The 17,047-nt window shown below is 45.7% G+C and overlaps 1 protein-coding gene across 1 annotated transcript in view; it reads left to right on the forward strand.

The window, feature by feature from the left end:
* Positions 1-17,047, forward strand: part of LOC144123373 (lachesin-like) — a 92,442-nt gene that overhangs the window by 66,480 nt on the left and 8,915 nt on the right. The window contains exons 4-5 of the mRNA XM_077656216.1: positions 5,248-5,452; positions 14,151-14,333. Of these exons, the coding sequence (XP_077512342.1) occupies positions 5,248-5,452; positions 14,151-14,333 (388 nt within the window). The remainder of the gene's footprint in view (positions 1-5,247; positions 5,453-14,150; positions 14,334-17,047) is intronic.

Raw genomic sequence — 17,047 nt, forward strand, 5'->3', positions numbered from 1 at the left:
GGTGTTACGTGAACCCCCACGGTACAGCATTAAAGCAGTATGTTAACTTCACATTGTGTGTTATGTATCCGCTTTTATTTGAGGCAAGGGAAATCGCACCTGTAGGTGTAGTTCCCATTTTTGATGGGCACCACGTAAGCCATGCTTTCCTCTATTCTAATGGTATAAAATGACTGCTTCAATATGTGGAGCATTTGGTTGCCTTGAGTGTCCAGAAACATATGCCGTGAGCATATAAAGCATGTTCATAGGTGAAATTAGAGCTGAAAGAATTACGTTATTTCTCCGATTACTCATACTACATATTTAAGGCCCGATCGGTCACCTGACAGACAAACGTAATGTCTAATTCTGCGTTCCAGATACCACGATCACAGCTTGTTAGCGTCGTAGTGGACGCTGAAGATCACGTCAGCAAGTCATGGGACAGAACGATCAAAATATCTCCCACACAAGAGCAGTTCAAAATCGGTAGGCGCTTGGTTGACCCTTTGGCAATCGTGGTATAACTGGCGTACAATAACAAAAGTGCTGGCCAATCACACACTGTTTCGCCGCGCCAATGACCTCTGTTTCTTTTCTCTTTTTTTTTGGTGCCCTCCAGTTCCGTTGATTTACCTATTACCGACTGACTCTGATTTGCTGCTTCAATTTTCCCGCCCGTGATTTGCTGCTCCTTATTAGCTGCCCCTGATTAGCTAGCCTCTCATTTCATGTAAAGTGCGCCTAGGGTAGCTGCAGCTCGCATTTAAAGGGCGATGAATTTTGAGATGGTAACATAGGAAGTCTGCTTGCCCATTCCTAGCTTATAGCCTTTGACATTTTTCAGGAGTATCCGGCCAGTCGCTATGAACAACTTTTTCGCTTCCTGTACAACCCGGAAGCAGTTGTCTGGACCCTAGAACAGTGGGCACGCTATTTTCTCATAGCTAGTGGCTTACTTGCAAGACGTACTGAAAAACATTTAGGAATAAAGTTTTGGAAAGACTTAAAATAACCTTACACTGTACCGAGCCGATGGTAAAATATGAAGATCCGTATTCTTCACAGAGCAGTAGTAGAAAATGCACGCGGACTTCAGTTTCCCCTTCTAGTTTTTTTTTTTCTTAGCAGAGGACCTCTTTTGGGACAAAGCAGCAGCGTACGCGAACTACTACAGGTCAGCAGGAGGACACTGAAGCACACGCACAACTGATGCTGAGAGAAAGACGAGGGGGAGGGGGGAAGGGGTGGTGGAGAGAAGAATAAGGGATGCTTCCGTGAACTTCCCCACGAAGAACCATTATCAGAATCGTATCAAAATCCACAACACCCAAATACCTTCCGTCTTTTAGTCCCCTTGTTCGCTTCTGGTGTTTTGCCTTTTTTTTCTTTTTTGTGTTTTTATTCTCCTCCTCGGCGCTCTCTCTCACCCGTTACTTGGTGCTTGTCAATCGAACGCCCACTGGCTGGGCGGCGAAGGAAAAATGGGGCTGCCTTGCAAAAGAGCTGAAACGGCAACAATGGGTGATCGAGCTAAGGTAACAAGGCACGCCGCGGCAGCGGTAGGGCCCAAAAGCAAAAGGCAGGAACAAAGCGAGCACAAAGAAAGCGGCCAGCGGACACGGCGCTAGCAGCGCCACCAGGAGAAACAGCAGCAGCAGCAGCAACGAATGGCCACGCACGCATCCGGTCAGGCACGTCTGTGCCTCGTTGTTGGTCCGGCCGTGCACACCGCGCTCATCGATCCATGCACGCGTCTCTGAAGCCAGCAGCAAGGGGACTTTGTGCGAGGAGCCACGGATGAAGAAAAAAAAAATATTTGCAAGCGAGTTGGGTGGCATAGGGGAAGGCCCACCGGTGGATCTCCTCTGTATAGGCCTGCGGTGGGGCCCGTCTATAGGGGCTGCTATATTCGCCATATTCACGTCAGTGCGCCTTATGTGGAGGGAATAATGGCACTTAATTGCTCGCACGTGTCTGTGCGTGGGTGTTAGGATGTACGGGTGTGTGTGTGTGTGTGCGTGTTTGCGAAAGGAGGTTAGAAAGGTCTCGCGCGGTAGGGCATAGGTGGGCGTGCAAATATGATCCCGTATACGAAGGAACGTGGCTGACAGCGGTGGATATTTGAGTTCTCACTTTGGAGCTGAATGGAATTAGATTTTTGTTCAGAAAGAAAAAAAGTGCGTTTAAAGCTTAGAGACAAGAGTCAGATTAGTGAAAGGGCAGTCTGGGTTCAAGCAGTTGGAAGTGAAAGAAATGCCAGCTCAACTTTGGGATTAATAAAGTAATGCGACACTGGTAAAGAAATGCTCCTGCGCGAAAGTTCAACATTCGTCACCCACTCAAGCATTTACATCAATGTGCCTTTGTACTGATTCTCACGAATTAGTTAATCTTAATACAGGACCAGACAGAGTAAGCTTCGGTGGTGGGAGAGAAATCATAGCTTCCTTAAATTTGGGTCTTTGTTTTGAAAGGCAGTGTGAATGTCAAGAAAAGCACCAAGTCCATACATTTCAATGTTTGAGACAACAAAAATATTATAAAAGCGGCAAAAGGGGAATGGTCGAGGCTGACGAATAAATCGAGTTAGTAGGTAACAAATAATGAAGATTAGATAGGTGACCACTATAAGCATTTTGTCATTCAATTAGAAGCCTAACACAACTGTTTAGCACTTGGTTTAAAGCTGCTCAGTATTGAAACTTTCTAGACGTTGCCATTTCTTAGAGTTTTTACTTTCATCGGTGGTAAAAATTTCTTTGAGAAGTTTTTCTTAGTGTCAAGGAACATGTACTAACACTCCCTCTGCATACGCAGCGTGAAAAGAATCACTGCGTGAATTATAGCGCGCGTGGACCTCTCGTCTGGTTTGTACAGAGCAACTCCAATTACCATTCTACCCATTTTTTTAAATACGAGAAGAGGGTGCGAGCATAAATCATCAGTTGCAAGCATTCTCGCACATTGCACTCATCGAACGACGGCATTCTCATTTCGATAATTACAAATCGGAACGTATGAGAATTCCTCGCATTGAGATTTATTTTTGAACTCAAAATAGTGCTTTCCGCTGCTGAAGAACATGCCAAGGTTGTACCGAGCGTCGCACAGTGCAACGCCATGCGTGTATCTCTGTGCATCACCCCTAAAAGTGCGCCCATGGCATAGCTAATATCTTGTAAAAAAAATTAAGTTTTTTCGCGAAAAGGGCGCAGAAACACATTCTAAAAAGCCACTGTGCACCTCCGGCGGCACATCTCGCCGAAGCTTTGCTCACTATCTAGCAAAGGCAAGAAGTCCTCTGCTGCGCAATGCTGCACAAATATATCATGTCAGGACACACAGCATGTACAGGCGATATGCGCCGTTTGGACGATGTTGATGCGAAAGATAAGCTGGTTTCGTGGTCCAATTAATACGTTATTTTCAGTCTCACTAGTGGTAAAGAGGAAGGTAATAGGAAATGAAATTAAAGGACGAAGACTTGAAAAGAAGAAGAGAATGGTTTGGTTTGGTTTATGGTGGTTTAACGTCCCAAAGCGACTCAGGCTATGAGAGACGCCGTAGTGAAGGGCTCCGGAAATTTCGACCACCTGGGGATCTTTAACGTGCACTGGCATGGCACAGTACACGGGCATCTAGAATTTCGCCTCCATCGAAATTCGACCGCCGCGGCCGGGATCGAACCCGCGTCTTTCGGGCCGGAAGTCGAGCGCCATAACCACTCAGCCACCGCGGCGGCTCGTAAGAAGAGAGTGAGAGACAGAATAAGGAAGGAGGCATCACAAAGAGTAGAGCGGCGAAACGCAGTTAAGGACAGTGATTCGTGCAGCTTGAGGACAAGAGGAAAACATTCAGGTAGTGCCCATTGAACTTTTAAGTAAACCACACTGTCTGTGCGTACAAGCTGTGGCATCCTCATTACTAGCAGCAGAAGGAAGTGCTTTTGCAGCTGGTAATCACAGTCTTCCTTTCTAGATCCTAGCTAGTCTTTGTTATCTCCCTAGTGAAAGACAATGGAGTGAAATTTGATGCCTTCTTAATTAGTATAGAAGGGTGGCGGATCGGGCTAGTTGGTGCACGTTTGTCATTCTTTGCAAGCGCTAAAAGAACACGGACAAAGAAGGAACAGACAGGACCAGCGCTATGTCTCCTTCGAGCCGACAGCATGTTGGGCCGGAAAGTGTAATCGTCCTTTGAATGTGTTAGCCAAGTCTGGGCTCCCCGATACGTGTAGACATAAGTTAGGCCCGTCATTAAACCGACCTTGGTGACAGTGCGAAAGCTTTTAATGTAGGCTATACAGAGGCCCTTCGATTCTTCCACTCAGATAAGATTTCATGTAAATTCGATCAAACCCGATCTCCTGCCTGATAGCGGGCCCTCAAGTAACTGTAGTTCGCCGGCGCACAAGGCTAAATGAGCCATATGGAGAGTAGCTGATTTCATACACTCATACCTGGGCAATGTTTTCAGTTTAATGTTGGTGGTTTAGAATTCTCATCTGAAACTTGTTACCCGTGGCGTTGCTAAATCTTAAGATAAGTTCCAAAAGGTAATCTTTAGATGCGATAGGAAGGAGCACAGGTAATGACCGGCATTATTTGCTGAATTGGGCTCATGATGTCGAAGCCCTGCTCCAGAACTGCTGCGCGTTTAAAATGGCCGCTATGATACTGAGTCAACATTTTTCACAATGTACAAAAATAGACTGTAATTTTAAGAAATTAGAAAAAATGTTTGGTTTACTACAGAGTGTGTTGGCGCAACCTATTTCTTCACAATTTAAGCCAATAATAATCCAAAATAACACCATTATATGTCCTGCTATAAAATGAGTGCTGAGAGTTCAATCTGTTTCTCGAGAAAAAGCACCTAGAAGAAGTACGAATTTGGAATTTATTGCTGGACAACCCAATTTGTACCCGAATTTGAGCGGGAAGAATTGAGCCCGTTTTTTACTCCCAAAATCAGAAGAAATAAAACTTGGAAACGAAAGGTCCTAGTTATACACTGAGAAACGCACGTGTGTTAGATCTCCTTTGCGGTAATCGGAGTCATAAAAAGTATTGAGTGAAATATATCGTTAAAACCAGCGCGGCACCGATTTTAAATGTATATTTTACTCTATTGTCGCGAGAAAATTACATACAGGTTTTGTGCCGTATTCAAGTTACCAAACTACGTTCCCAGAAAATCCGATTCGTAGAGGGCCTTTAAAATACCAATACCTTCTTTTCTGTCTCTCTTTTTCGTCGCCAGGTGGCGTGGCTTCGCGTGGAGAGCAAGACGATCCTGACGATCCACAAGAGCGTCATCACGCAGAACTACCGCGTCCACCTGAGCCCCTCGGACCGCACCTGGCTGCTGGTCATCGACAGCGTGCAGGAGACGGACCGCGGAGGGTACATGTGCCAGGTGAACACGGTGCCCATGCGGAGCCAGGTCGGATACCTGGACGTGCTCGGTGCGTGCCTCCCTTATTCTCTCTACGGTTTCAATTGATTGGCCTTAAGAATACTTTGCTAACCGAAGACCAAGAAGCAAGCTCGGTTGTTCATTTTTAAGGTGAAAGCCTTTATAGGCTCACCGTTGTGGACAGGGTTTGTACGTGCTCAGAAAGTGTCCGCTCCACCTGTCAATCAAATGACGTCATCAAACTAAAACAACTAAAATATAGAAACAGAACGAGTACAAAACAAGAAATGAATAAACATGAAAAATAAAAAAAGCTTATAAAAATTACAAATAAAAATTTAAGGAAAATAGGTAAAATTAAAAAATAAATCAAAAAATTTAAAATTTTGAAAAATACAACGCGTACTACCGTCGTGGAAAAAACCCGAGTTCTAAAAAGTTCCATGCTTTCGCATTTTTGGACGTAAGCAGACAGGTGCCCTCAGAATACTCCTATTTCTGAGATAACAAAAGCACACATGGAAACAAATAGCTTAGCGAGAGCCTTAGATTTGTTAGTCTTGACGCCCACTTCCGCCCCCAGCCCCTTAACTCGTCGGCAGTCCAGTCCTGGTGGTGGCGGTGGAAGTGGGCTTCGTCTTGACCGTGGTCCCGTCAGAGCGCGGCCCCGAGCCTCACACAGCGACCCCGGACTCCACATATCCAACAGCCGGGAAAGCGTTAAGGGTGGGCGTTTATGAGGAACTTTATCGAATCCTTTGGCGAAGTCCAAGAAGATGGCATCAGTTTGAATGTTAGCACCGAGGTTAGAATGAATATCATGAAGGATTATAGCAAGCTGCGTCTCACATAAATGAACCTTTCGAAATCCATGCTGGGATGGGGAGAAAAAATTATGGAATTAAGATGATGCATGACTTGAGAGTATACCACATGTTCCATGACCTTACAAAGGATGCTAGTTGGCGAAATGGGGTGGTAGTTGAGGGGTGAATCCTTGTTAACCTGATTTGAATACAGGAACGACGTTTCCCACCTTCCAGTCATCTGGGATGATACCTGTGGCAAGTTAGTGAGGAAACAACAAGCATAGAAATTTAGAAGAAGTGTATTTGGTGTTCTTAAACATTGAAGTAATTTCCTCGGTTCCAGCTGATGATGAATCCTTTAATTTATCAATTATGCGCGAAATGCCGTTTGGAAGAAAAATGGTGGTTCGCATTGCCAGCTCGGTCGCAGAAGGTAGTGAGGGCAATGGCTCATCAGGGGCAATCATGAAGAGAGATGAAAATGCTGCGTTGAACAAAAAAGGCACATTCTGCATCACTAACAACGTCGCAGTTGTCGTTAGTAAGGATGAGATCGCGTGATTGTTGTGAGTTACCAGTTGCCATAATTACCTTGGATTATTGGTTATCATTTTCGGTAGGTCATTATGATGAAAGGTATGTTTTGCGCTTTTGATTGCTAACAAATACTCAACTTCAGTCGCGTAATATTTTTCCCGTGCAGCGGCGCTCGGCCTAAGCTTCGCTACACGGTAGAGCCGTTGCTTTTTATTTTTCAGTCCTTTGAGTGCTTTGTTAAACTAAGGGTTTTGGTTATCAGGTGTGCTAATGCACGTTGGGATATATTTTGCACGTGATGATATATTTGTTGTTTAGATGATAAATTTTATTTTTTAAAATAGATCAGTTTTCATGGACCATGCTCTGGTGGCAGCATCGCTCGAAATGAGAAAAAAAGGTGATTAATTCATTATTTATTGCTGAGTAGTCAGATTTGTCGTAAGGCCTTATTCCTTCTATAGCTACTTTCCTTCTTTAGGGGGTAATATTAAACGTGGCATGAATTCTTTTATGATCGCTGATTTCTCTCAGATAAGTAATAGAAGTTAAAGTCTCAGGGTTACTAGATAAAATCAGATTTAGAATGCTATCTGATGTCTCAGTGACGCGTGTTGGCTAATTTGCTAATTGTGAAAGATTAAAATTAAGACACACGTCGATAAATTCACGGGCTCTTGGGCTACGGTAGTGTGAACTTCGCGATGCCAGTTAATAGGTGGGTAGTCAGAGTCACCGAAAAGAATAATCCTTGCGCTGGGATACCTAGTTGTGAGTCGCAGCAGAACTCTGTTAAGTTTACGGGGAAAGTCAGGGCTACTATGTGGCGGTCGGTAGCAGGCGCCAATTAGTGTTGTTATTGGCGCATTGCGGCATTTTACTAATAAAGTTTCAAGGTCAGATGTGGCGTTCACAAGAGTGAATGGTCGCTTGATGTGAGCGTTCAGCGCATGGCCTTCGGCAGTGTTGCAAAGAAGGCCGACAGCAATAATTTCAACCTACACCGGCACGTTGACGACTTGGCCCTTGATGCCATAGGAGCGCAAAGCGCCGCCTTCCAAACTTGTCAGATTGTCTCAGGAGTGAGTGAGAGCAGCGCATCTGCGGAAGCCGTCTCCTCGCGCTCGCAGCATTCACTCCACTGGGAATAGGTTTCCAGATGAAGCAGAGGTGCCATGGAGAGGCTCTTGAATGCCCTACAGTCAAGTCCTTCGTGTCCGGCGCATAATTTTTTTTTTCAAATCGGCATGAGTGTCATTTGCTAGTTCGCACGATCGGCAGAGTGGTTAGAATCCTAAGTGGGCCCCAGGTAGTCCAGAACTAGTCCCCAGCTTGTACAGAAACAGCGCATGACACACGTGATAGATAAAGCTGCTGGTAGCAAAGACGCACAGAAAGAGCAAAGCTTTCCCAAAGAGGCTTCAGAAGTGAAGGCAACTGTTACATGTTCTGTATCGAACACATGTTCTCAAGCGCACATGTGTGCTATAATCATAAGAACTTTATGACAGGAATATTATAGAAGTGTGCCTAATGCAGATAGGTGTATCACACTGCTCTAGGGCGTTTGGTTGTAAAATGGGAGGAAAGATGACTACAATACATGACGTCGAAGCTGCAATTAACTTTGCGGAATTCGAAGCCAATCAAAAGATGAGGTTATGAGAGTGAAGACGGGCAAATATCTGTGTAGCAATCTGTGGCTGGATACAGACAGCATGTGATCATCTATTTCGCTCAATAGCTTGGGACTAAAGTAATTATATTTGAGTTACTCTCTCGCGGTAGAACAACATTTTAGTTTTTATCAAATCACAAGAAGTTTCAGCATCTGAAACCTCCAGTTACAACCTTTTTCTGTTTTGTTCTTGGGCAGTTTTATAAGACCGCATGTGCGATTACTGTTAAATTGCACCAAAGAGTATGTGCAAGGCAACAGTCACGCTGAACCATAACAAGGCAAGAGCCGCCGCAGTGGTTCAGTCGTTATGGCTCTCGGCTTCTGACCCGAAAGACGCGGGTTCGATCCCGGCCATGGCTGTCACATTTCAATGGAGTTGAAATACTACAGGCCCGTGTATTGTGCGATGTCAGTGCACGTTAAAAAACCCAAGGTGGTTGAAATTATTCCGGAGCCCTTTACTACGGCGTCCCTCATAGCCCGAGTTGCTTTGGGACGTTAAACCCCCATAAACCATAAACCATATCATAGTTTGTTGCCGTATTAGTGGCGTCTGTATCGCATGGTTTTCATGTAAGGATTTTTACTGCCTGACCGTTTAATAAGAACAGCTTAAGACGTTACTAGCTTATTATGCCTCGGTTATTCTTTGTATGGCCGTGCTTGGAAACAAAAATTTCCAGCTATAATAGATGTTGGAATACCGAGCTCTATTGTTCTCCGCAACGGTGGGAATTTCTTCTTAAAAAGCCTCTGGGATGCCTCTCATAACAGACAAAACTTCACCTTGCCGTCTTTGGACGAAACCTTTCGAATTTGCTTTGGATTTTTATACGCGACACCGGGAATTATTTCTAACAGAAGCCACCGAATTACGTACATTCCTTTCAGACTGCACAAACACGCCCTTGCGAGAGAGCACTCGGCTTCGTCGCCCACTTAACTGCGAACGAAAATCCACCGCGTAAAGCCAAGGCCGGAGTACTCGGGCTCTTGAGCACGATCGGTCTGCTCATGCGTTAGTAATCTGCGTCGGCGCTCAATACATCATCTACAGGGCCATCAGAGACAGCTAAGAGGGTTAGCAGCCAGTTATTGCTGTAGCACAGACCAAATATTTGCTCACCTCACGCAGTTTTTTTTCTTGAGAGCTGAATAGAGGGAAGGAGAAGAGGAGGAGGGGGGGGGGGTACTCTGCTTTCGTTTGCCTGTGCCCGCCGCGACCACCTAAGAAATCGCGGCGAGGAACGCGACGTGAGAGAACTACTAATGAAAAAAAGGCCTAAGTGAACCTGCGCTACGCATTAAAAAGAGGTAAAATTCAAACTCTATGTAGACTTCCCAAGAGGCAAATTAGCTTAAATTGAATAAGTCCATGGCAGCCCGCGTTTCGTGGACCCTAATCTGCGCCGCGTGTCCCCACTGTGTTTATTACTTCCGCTCCAATTAAAGCGGCGCGGCTCATCTGTGCCCTCCCCTCTGAGCGCGGTCCGTCAAACGGAGCGCAAAACCAAAGACACGGAGCCGAATTTGCGGCGGCCGTGGCGCAAGCCAAAGGGAAAAAAAGAAGATCCACGCTGGAACGCCACATCTTACTTTTTTTTTTCCATTCCTCGTTCAACTCCGCTCCAAGGACAAAGATAAATCAGTAGCGTCCCACTCTTTGCCAGCGCAGAAGACGACAAGATAAAGTATCTGAACCACAAGAAAAGAGGTACCGCAGGTAAGGATAAGAAGGAGAGCTTTGCTTGCTATACGGAAAAAAGAGACTCGAAGCGGCATCGAAAGACAAAGCGGCCATTATACCCCGCGAATCCTTCAAATAAATCCCTCTTTTTGGTTTAAATTATTGTTCCCGAAAGACGACACCCCACTGTCGTCGTTGTCCCTCTCCCTTTCGTCCTTCCGCTCCACCTTCCATTTTCCTCTCTTCTCATCTTTCTCCAGTTCCTTCGTTTCCCTATATACTCCCGAAAGGAAGCAGTAACAGACGCCACCTCTTTGCCGATCCACTTATAAGGAACAGAGTGAGAGCGAGAGATGGGGAAGAAGCTGGGGACGGGAGGACACGCGCCAGAATACAACTGCCAAAAAAGGGACGCTGAGATAGGGTGAGCGGGAGAGGCATACAGCCTAGCGAGCAGCGCGGTGCGGGAAGATGTGAATCCCAAATTAGATTGTCTCCGCGTCTTTTATTTCTTTGCCGTCTTCTCTTACCCTATCACTGCGCTCTTGGCTTCCTGCCCCGTCTCTTTCCCCATTCTTTTTCGTTCCCTAACCCCCTCTCCTCCTCTTTCAGCTTCATCCACTGCACCCCGCTTTCCCCGCACCTCCCCTCGTCCCGCGCGCTCCGCTCCTCTTCGGGTTCGGTTCCGCTCCGCCTGGCAGCGTCGCGGCCAGAGACACAAACCTTTCTTCCCCTTTTCTTTCCCCGGCTTCCCCAGCCAATTCTGAGCCTTCCGCCGTGCGGCGTGGCGCCGCACCTTTGGAGGCAACAACTGGGGGAACCACTTCATTGCGGATCCCTAATTTGATTTGGCTAACAAAGATGGCAGCACCCTTCCACCTTCTCATCTGGGCCATTCTCCCCTGTGCCTGCAACGAACAACGCTCCCGGTCTCGCTCAGCCATCCTCCGTGTTTTCCCCCTTTTCCCCACGCGTGGCCTCTTGCACCCGTTTCTCCATAAGCAATTCCGGTCTCTGTCGGCGTCGCTGACGCCTTTTCGGAAACATGGGCACGACGGCTGGCTAGATGGCAGGACCGGGAGATTCTGGCGTGTTTGTGTATTCTGGATGCAAAGGCTACAAACGGGGCTACGGTTGAAAAGCGTTTGTGCCCTGCGCCGCTCAAGCCAGCTGCCGCGTGACGGCCGTGTCGTTGCAGGTGACTTGGATCCCAAGGCCTGATATCGTGAACTTCACAGCTTTAACAGTAACGCACTGATATGAAATTGATATAAAACTGGTACCATTGTTTCTTGCTCGATCGTCTGGAGCTAAAGATTTTGATCAGGATGCAGCGCCCAGAGTAACGCACTGAACAATGGAATTCTTGGAATAGTGGTCGGGCCCGAGATATAAAATTGGCGTCATTGTCTCCGCGCGGGCATCTGGAGCTGAACATTTTGAGCAGGTTTGTTGGTATACTAAACACGACATTCCTGTTTCTAAACTATGTTTAGTGAACGCCGTTTGCGGAAAACTGCTAGTAATAAGCATACGCGAATTCATTCTGTCATTGAAACCCTCCTTTCTACATCACATACACTGAAATTTGTATTCAAGGGCATCGTGAATTTTAGCTGAACCACCAACGTGTAGCTCAGATTCATCCTATCACAGCCTCCAGCTTAAAAGGGCGACTTGTGAAACATTATTACAATCAGCCAAGCTTACAGAAGGGCCGTATTTTGTGCGAAGGGCGTTAGTGTGTTGCGACAGCAATTCGCCCAAGTCCTTGTCGGTTTATCAAGACCATGCATGGTTCATCGGTATCTCGAACGCGGCTTCCTTCGTTAATCCGATGCGGAGACACTGACCAAAATTCTTTTACAAAATCCACTCCCTTATCTACTAACGGCATCTCTGTCTTCGTTCCCATTACGTAAGAGTTATGGTGGCAGTAACTCTTGTAAGAGCTGCGACAAGGACAGAAACTACTTCCTTTCATTACAAGCGAGCCTTGGGTGCGCAAGACGTTGGCGTTGTGTACTTGAGACACTCTTTTAGTAATTCTGTTCATCGGGTTACAGTTTAAATTAGGCACCGTAGTCCTCGTCTTGCTATTCTTTTTCTTGAGCACTGAGCCTCGCAGCAAAACATGCTCTGCCGGTGACTTTCTGTTAACATATCTAAGTTATTCCACTGCGGGTTTTTCTGCTGGAGCATTGCAAACACCTGTATAAGTAAAATAAGATTTATTGGCTGCATCTTCTCGTTATCTCCTCTCACTTAGTTTCATGCTTCACAGACTGCACATTGCCAGCGTTATTAGGACTGGCGGCCACTGCGTGCCCCTTTCTTGTACGACCTCTACGAGCACGGGACATCTACCAGCATTTCAGAGAAAAGATAGCAGACGTAAGAACGTGAAATTATTGTCGTGAATACGCCGAGCTCGATATATGCACACGAGATACCTGCCGCTCTTGACTCATGCCTGTCTGGTACCGCTGGCGATCAAAGGCGAGGAATCGCGAAACACTGAAACGCGTCATCATTCTTCTCGCACCGTGATCATCAACATCATCAGCCATATTAAGACAACCGCAGGAAAGGAGCTTCTCGCCGTGATTTCTTGCTCTCGATGTCTCACTCTAGCAGCGCCATAACTACCACCAAAAAGTTTGCGGCCTGACTTACTCTAGGCCTAGACTACCCGGCTTTAGGAATGCATGCGTAGTTTGCCATGTTTTGTTGCCATGCAAAAACAGCAGTTTATGTCGCTAAACAAACCTTTATGCACTCGTTTCGCCAATTCAGTACTAAGCACGCACGAAGCAGCAGCGGTGATCTAGAGACTATGTCACACTGATCCGGAGTACCCGGGTTCAAACCCGACCGCAGCGGCCGCGTTTCGATGGAGGCGAAACGCAAAAGGCGCCCGTGTGCTGTGCGATGTCAGTGTACGTTAAAGATCCCCAGGTGGTTGAAATTTTTTCGGAGCCCTCCACTACAGCACTTCTTTCTTTCTTTCTCCTTTCACTCACTCCTTCAGCCCTGCTCTTACGGCGCGCTTCAGGTGTCCGCCGATATGTGAGACAGATACTGCGCCATTTCGTTTTCCCAAAACCAATTTTCAATTTTTGTTTTACTATGTCACCTTACCGCGCCTTTTCTCAGTGTTTCGACGTGATTATATTCCTTAGACTTTCATCACAATTCCGGTGGTGCCACGCGCACCAGGTGAGGCATCAAAGGGACCAGGACGCCAGCATTGGAACAAGCAAAAATATTTTTTTTTTAAATTCGGCCGGGACACTTAAGACTGCTTACGCGTTAGAATGCGAAAGCATTACTGTCCTTGGGTGCACTGATACTCACCCACACAAACACCACCCGCGCACACACGCCCATGCATAACGACACCACCCAGAACGCTGTACGACGGATGGTTGCATCACAATTTTGATACGAGAATTGGTTCCTGAGGTAAGAAAATGGCGCAGTAACTGCGTCGTATCTCGGTGGACACCTCAACAGCGCCTTAAGATAAGAGGTAGAGGATCTGGGAAGGCATACAATGGAAGGTGCATATGTCGTCGGTTTGAATCCCTGCCCCAAGCTAGCGCTAAACTTGACTAAGATATGTAAGCTATATGCAATGAGAAATCATGTGACACTACCCGGAATGATGTACGACAAACGGCTGCGTCACAGTTTTAGCAAGAATTTTGTCGGAAAAACTGGCGCCACATGGTGGTCGGGCCGTGGTGTGTGTATATAGATGAACGAGATGTATATGATTTTTGAAATGGTGGTGCTCGGCTTGCTGTGTGCGTCATACGGCCGCTTGATGACGCCACCATATTTTTCTTGCAATAACTTGTATTTTCTGTACCATCTGCGAGTACACACACAAAGACACACGCCGTCGGGTTTTCTCGTAATGCGACTAGTAATGCTTCCGCATTAAACGTCTAATGTGTTTGCTATTTACACCCAAGATGCTGTTGACTCAGGTACATTGCGTGCATTGCACCACCTGATTTTTATTTAGTTCCCCCGGACATCGTGGGCAGTGAGAGCAGCTCCGACGTGCTGGTGCGCGAGGGCTCCAACGTGACGCTGGTGTGCCGCGCCAAGGGCTACCCGGCGCCCCGCATCACGTGGCGCCGCGAGGACGGCACACCCATCGCCGTCGGAAACTGGCAGGAGCAGCTGGGGTCAAGCATCACTGACAGTGAGTAAAATATTATTAGATCTAAGCTGATCAGCTCAGCGCGTTAATCAGCGAAAGCTGATTAACATTAGCGGCCGGGGAGTCTGGGGTGGCAGGCCCATTTTGACGACTCACAGGAGACTGCCAGGTTGGGCGTCTCACGGGCCTGCTTTGGACCGTGCATATTCACAGGTGCATATTAAGGCGTAAGCCTTTCTTGGCTCATGAGTGGCAGGGACGGAAGGTGCAGACGGAAGTTTGTGGACGGAAGTTGTCAGCTTGAACTGCCAATCATAAGTTGTATGATAAATAAAATAAAATGTAAAAGTTGATTAAGCAACAGTTGATAAGCAACATATATGTAGTGGAATAAAAAACCGGAAATCTAAAAATAAAAACAGAATTAATACATGTAAATAAATGAATAAAATAAAAATAAGAAAACAAAGAAATAAAAATATGAAGTACAACAATTAAAGAAAATGAAAAATGGAGCGAGAAAGAGAGGACAGGGAAAGGCTTCCGCACTTCTACTCATAAGCAGGCATAAGCGCGATCCTGTAATTTTTTCATACGCTGACGTGAATATTCGCTCTCCTTCTGCATGCGATCTTTGGTTCCATCGCGTTCACGGCACACTTCACGGACTCCAGGGCCCGCTTGCACGAAGCAAATAGTCTAGTCCCCAGTGCTGCCTCAATCGCAGTGTAAATAATACGTTGGTTGTGAGGAAAGAAAAAAAAAGCATATAACCGGCTCACTGGGTCTGTGTACGCAATAATCGCACTGTGATATCGCAGTGGTACTGCGGTGTCGGCCTGGACGGCCGCATGAAGGGAGTCGAGACTCAGAAAAACATGACGAATGACGTTTTATTAATGGCGGGATGGGTTTCTATATAGAACGATCACATGGCAATCCAAAGCACAGATGCACATAGACAAGTCCACATCCAATCCAAGTAGAACCAAACTGAAACTGAAAGCTAGGACACAACATACTCTCTCCCTTCGGGGAAAACCAAACATTGGTGAAAAATTGAAATTGAATGGAAACTTTTTAATACGAAATTATACAAATACAACATGAACAAATATCTGGACACAGAAATTAGCTTACTCATATGTAAGCTTTAAATACTAAAACAAAATTTCATACCTCATCCTCAAAGAACAATGAATCAAAACTTCACTCTTCATAAAAAACTAACATTTCACACTTTATCAAAACAATTCACTTCATCAAACCACTGAATATCTGAAACATCTGAATATCCTAAAAGAATAATGAACACTTCATTGAAAACAATGAATATACCCATTCCAAATATATACTCTCCCCTTTTTCTTTAGAAATAATGAGGGGTCTTAAATGCATGGCAGGCTGAAATACTCAAGACTGCTCAACAATTATTGCTAGGGCAGCGTCACTGAAGGCTACTAATAATGTCGGACTCTGGAGCTCACGTGATATCATTAAGGTTTGGATGAATTTTATTCCCTGAGCGTCCCCAGGGAACATGCTGATGGGCGTCCCCATCAGCAGTGAATCCTTCATCCAAAAAATGATATCTTATAAAGTGCTCCTCCCTGCTGCTTTCATGAAATTGCATTGAAAATCGACCAGTTTTAATTTGCCGGAAGAAACATCCTACATGAATGAAAAATAAAGGTCCACATGACCATAGAACATCGGCGAGCTTTACTCAACCTGAATACATGCACATGAACATTGGCCAATGCTACTAGACCGGAATAAACATACGAAAGAACAGCAAGTTACTTTCCAAAGAAGTCACACGACTCAGACTGAAATGATATATAATGTCTGACATGAAACAGTACTATAGGTGCATCTGCCGACACCACATTGGCGACGAGGATGGGATCAACTTTCTGGGCTTTCTGGTCTTCCGTTCTCGGCGTAGCAGGAAAGCAAAAGCTGACCCTATCCTCGACTTCAATGTGGTGTCGGCCTGGACGGCCGCAAGAAGAGAGTCGAGACTCAGCAAAACATGACGAATGACATTTTATTAATGGCGGGATGGGTTTTTATATGGAATAATCACACGACAATCCAAGATGCACATAGAAAATTCCAAATCCAATCCAAGTAGAACCAAACTGAAACTGAAACTTAGGACACAACAGGTACCAGCCTACAGATTGAGGAAGTTATGCGCCTTTCGTTTGCTCAAAACCAAAGAAGGGTTTAGAATCGGTTTTTTAGGGAAAAAAAGGCGTAATAATAATAATAATAATATTGGCTCCCTGGGTCAGTGGACACCTCAGGTGGTGTACACCTAACGCGTAACACGGCTGTCGTTATACCGCCTAAATTGCTTTCACTAAAGGGCTTATACAAAGCTATTACAGCTTACTTCAACACTAAACGTGGAACTCTAATCCGTGGGCTGAGAAAATGGCTCAGAGAGCACTTATCCTTTTCCGGCCCTGGCCACACGAATCTATAGGCACACAAAAGAAGTGTTTTCGTATTTAGGACAAAAATGTATCTTTTTCGCGCAGCCCGCTGATTTGTGAGGATCTTGAAAACAAACCTGCCTAGCTATATTTTTATAAAACAGCCAGAAAGTGGTCTCTCGTTACTTCATCGAAAGGACACAGATTTGAAGACTTACCGGATGTCATTCAAGGGACCTCTTCGCCTGGGAAGAGTGTAACCCCTTCTTGTGCTTAACCAGGGAAAAAAACTGGTTAACGTTTTTTTTACCA

The sequence above is a fragment of the Amblyomma americanum genome, chromosome 3 (genome assembly GCF_052857255.1).
Source record: "Amblyomma americanum isolate KBUSLIRL-KWMA chromosome 3, ASM5285725v1, whole genome shotgun sequence".
In the NCBI taxonomy this organism is placed as follows: domain Eukaryota; kingdom Metazoa; phylum Arthropoda; class Arachnida; order Ixodida; family Ixodidae; genus Amblyomma; species Amblyomma americanum.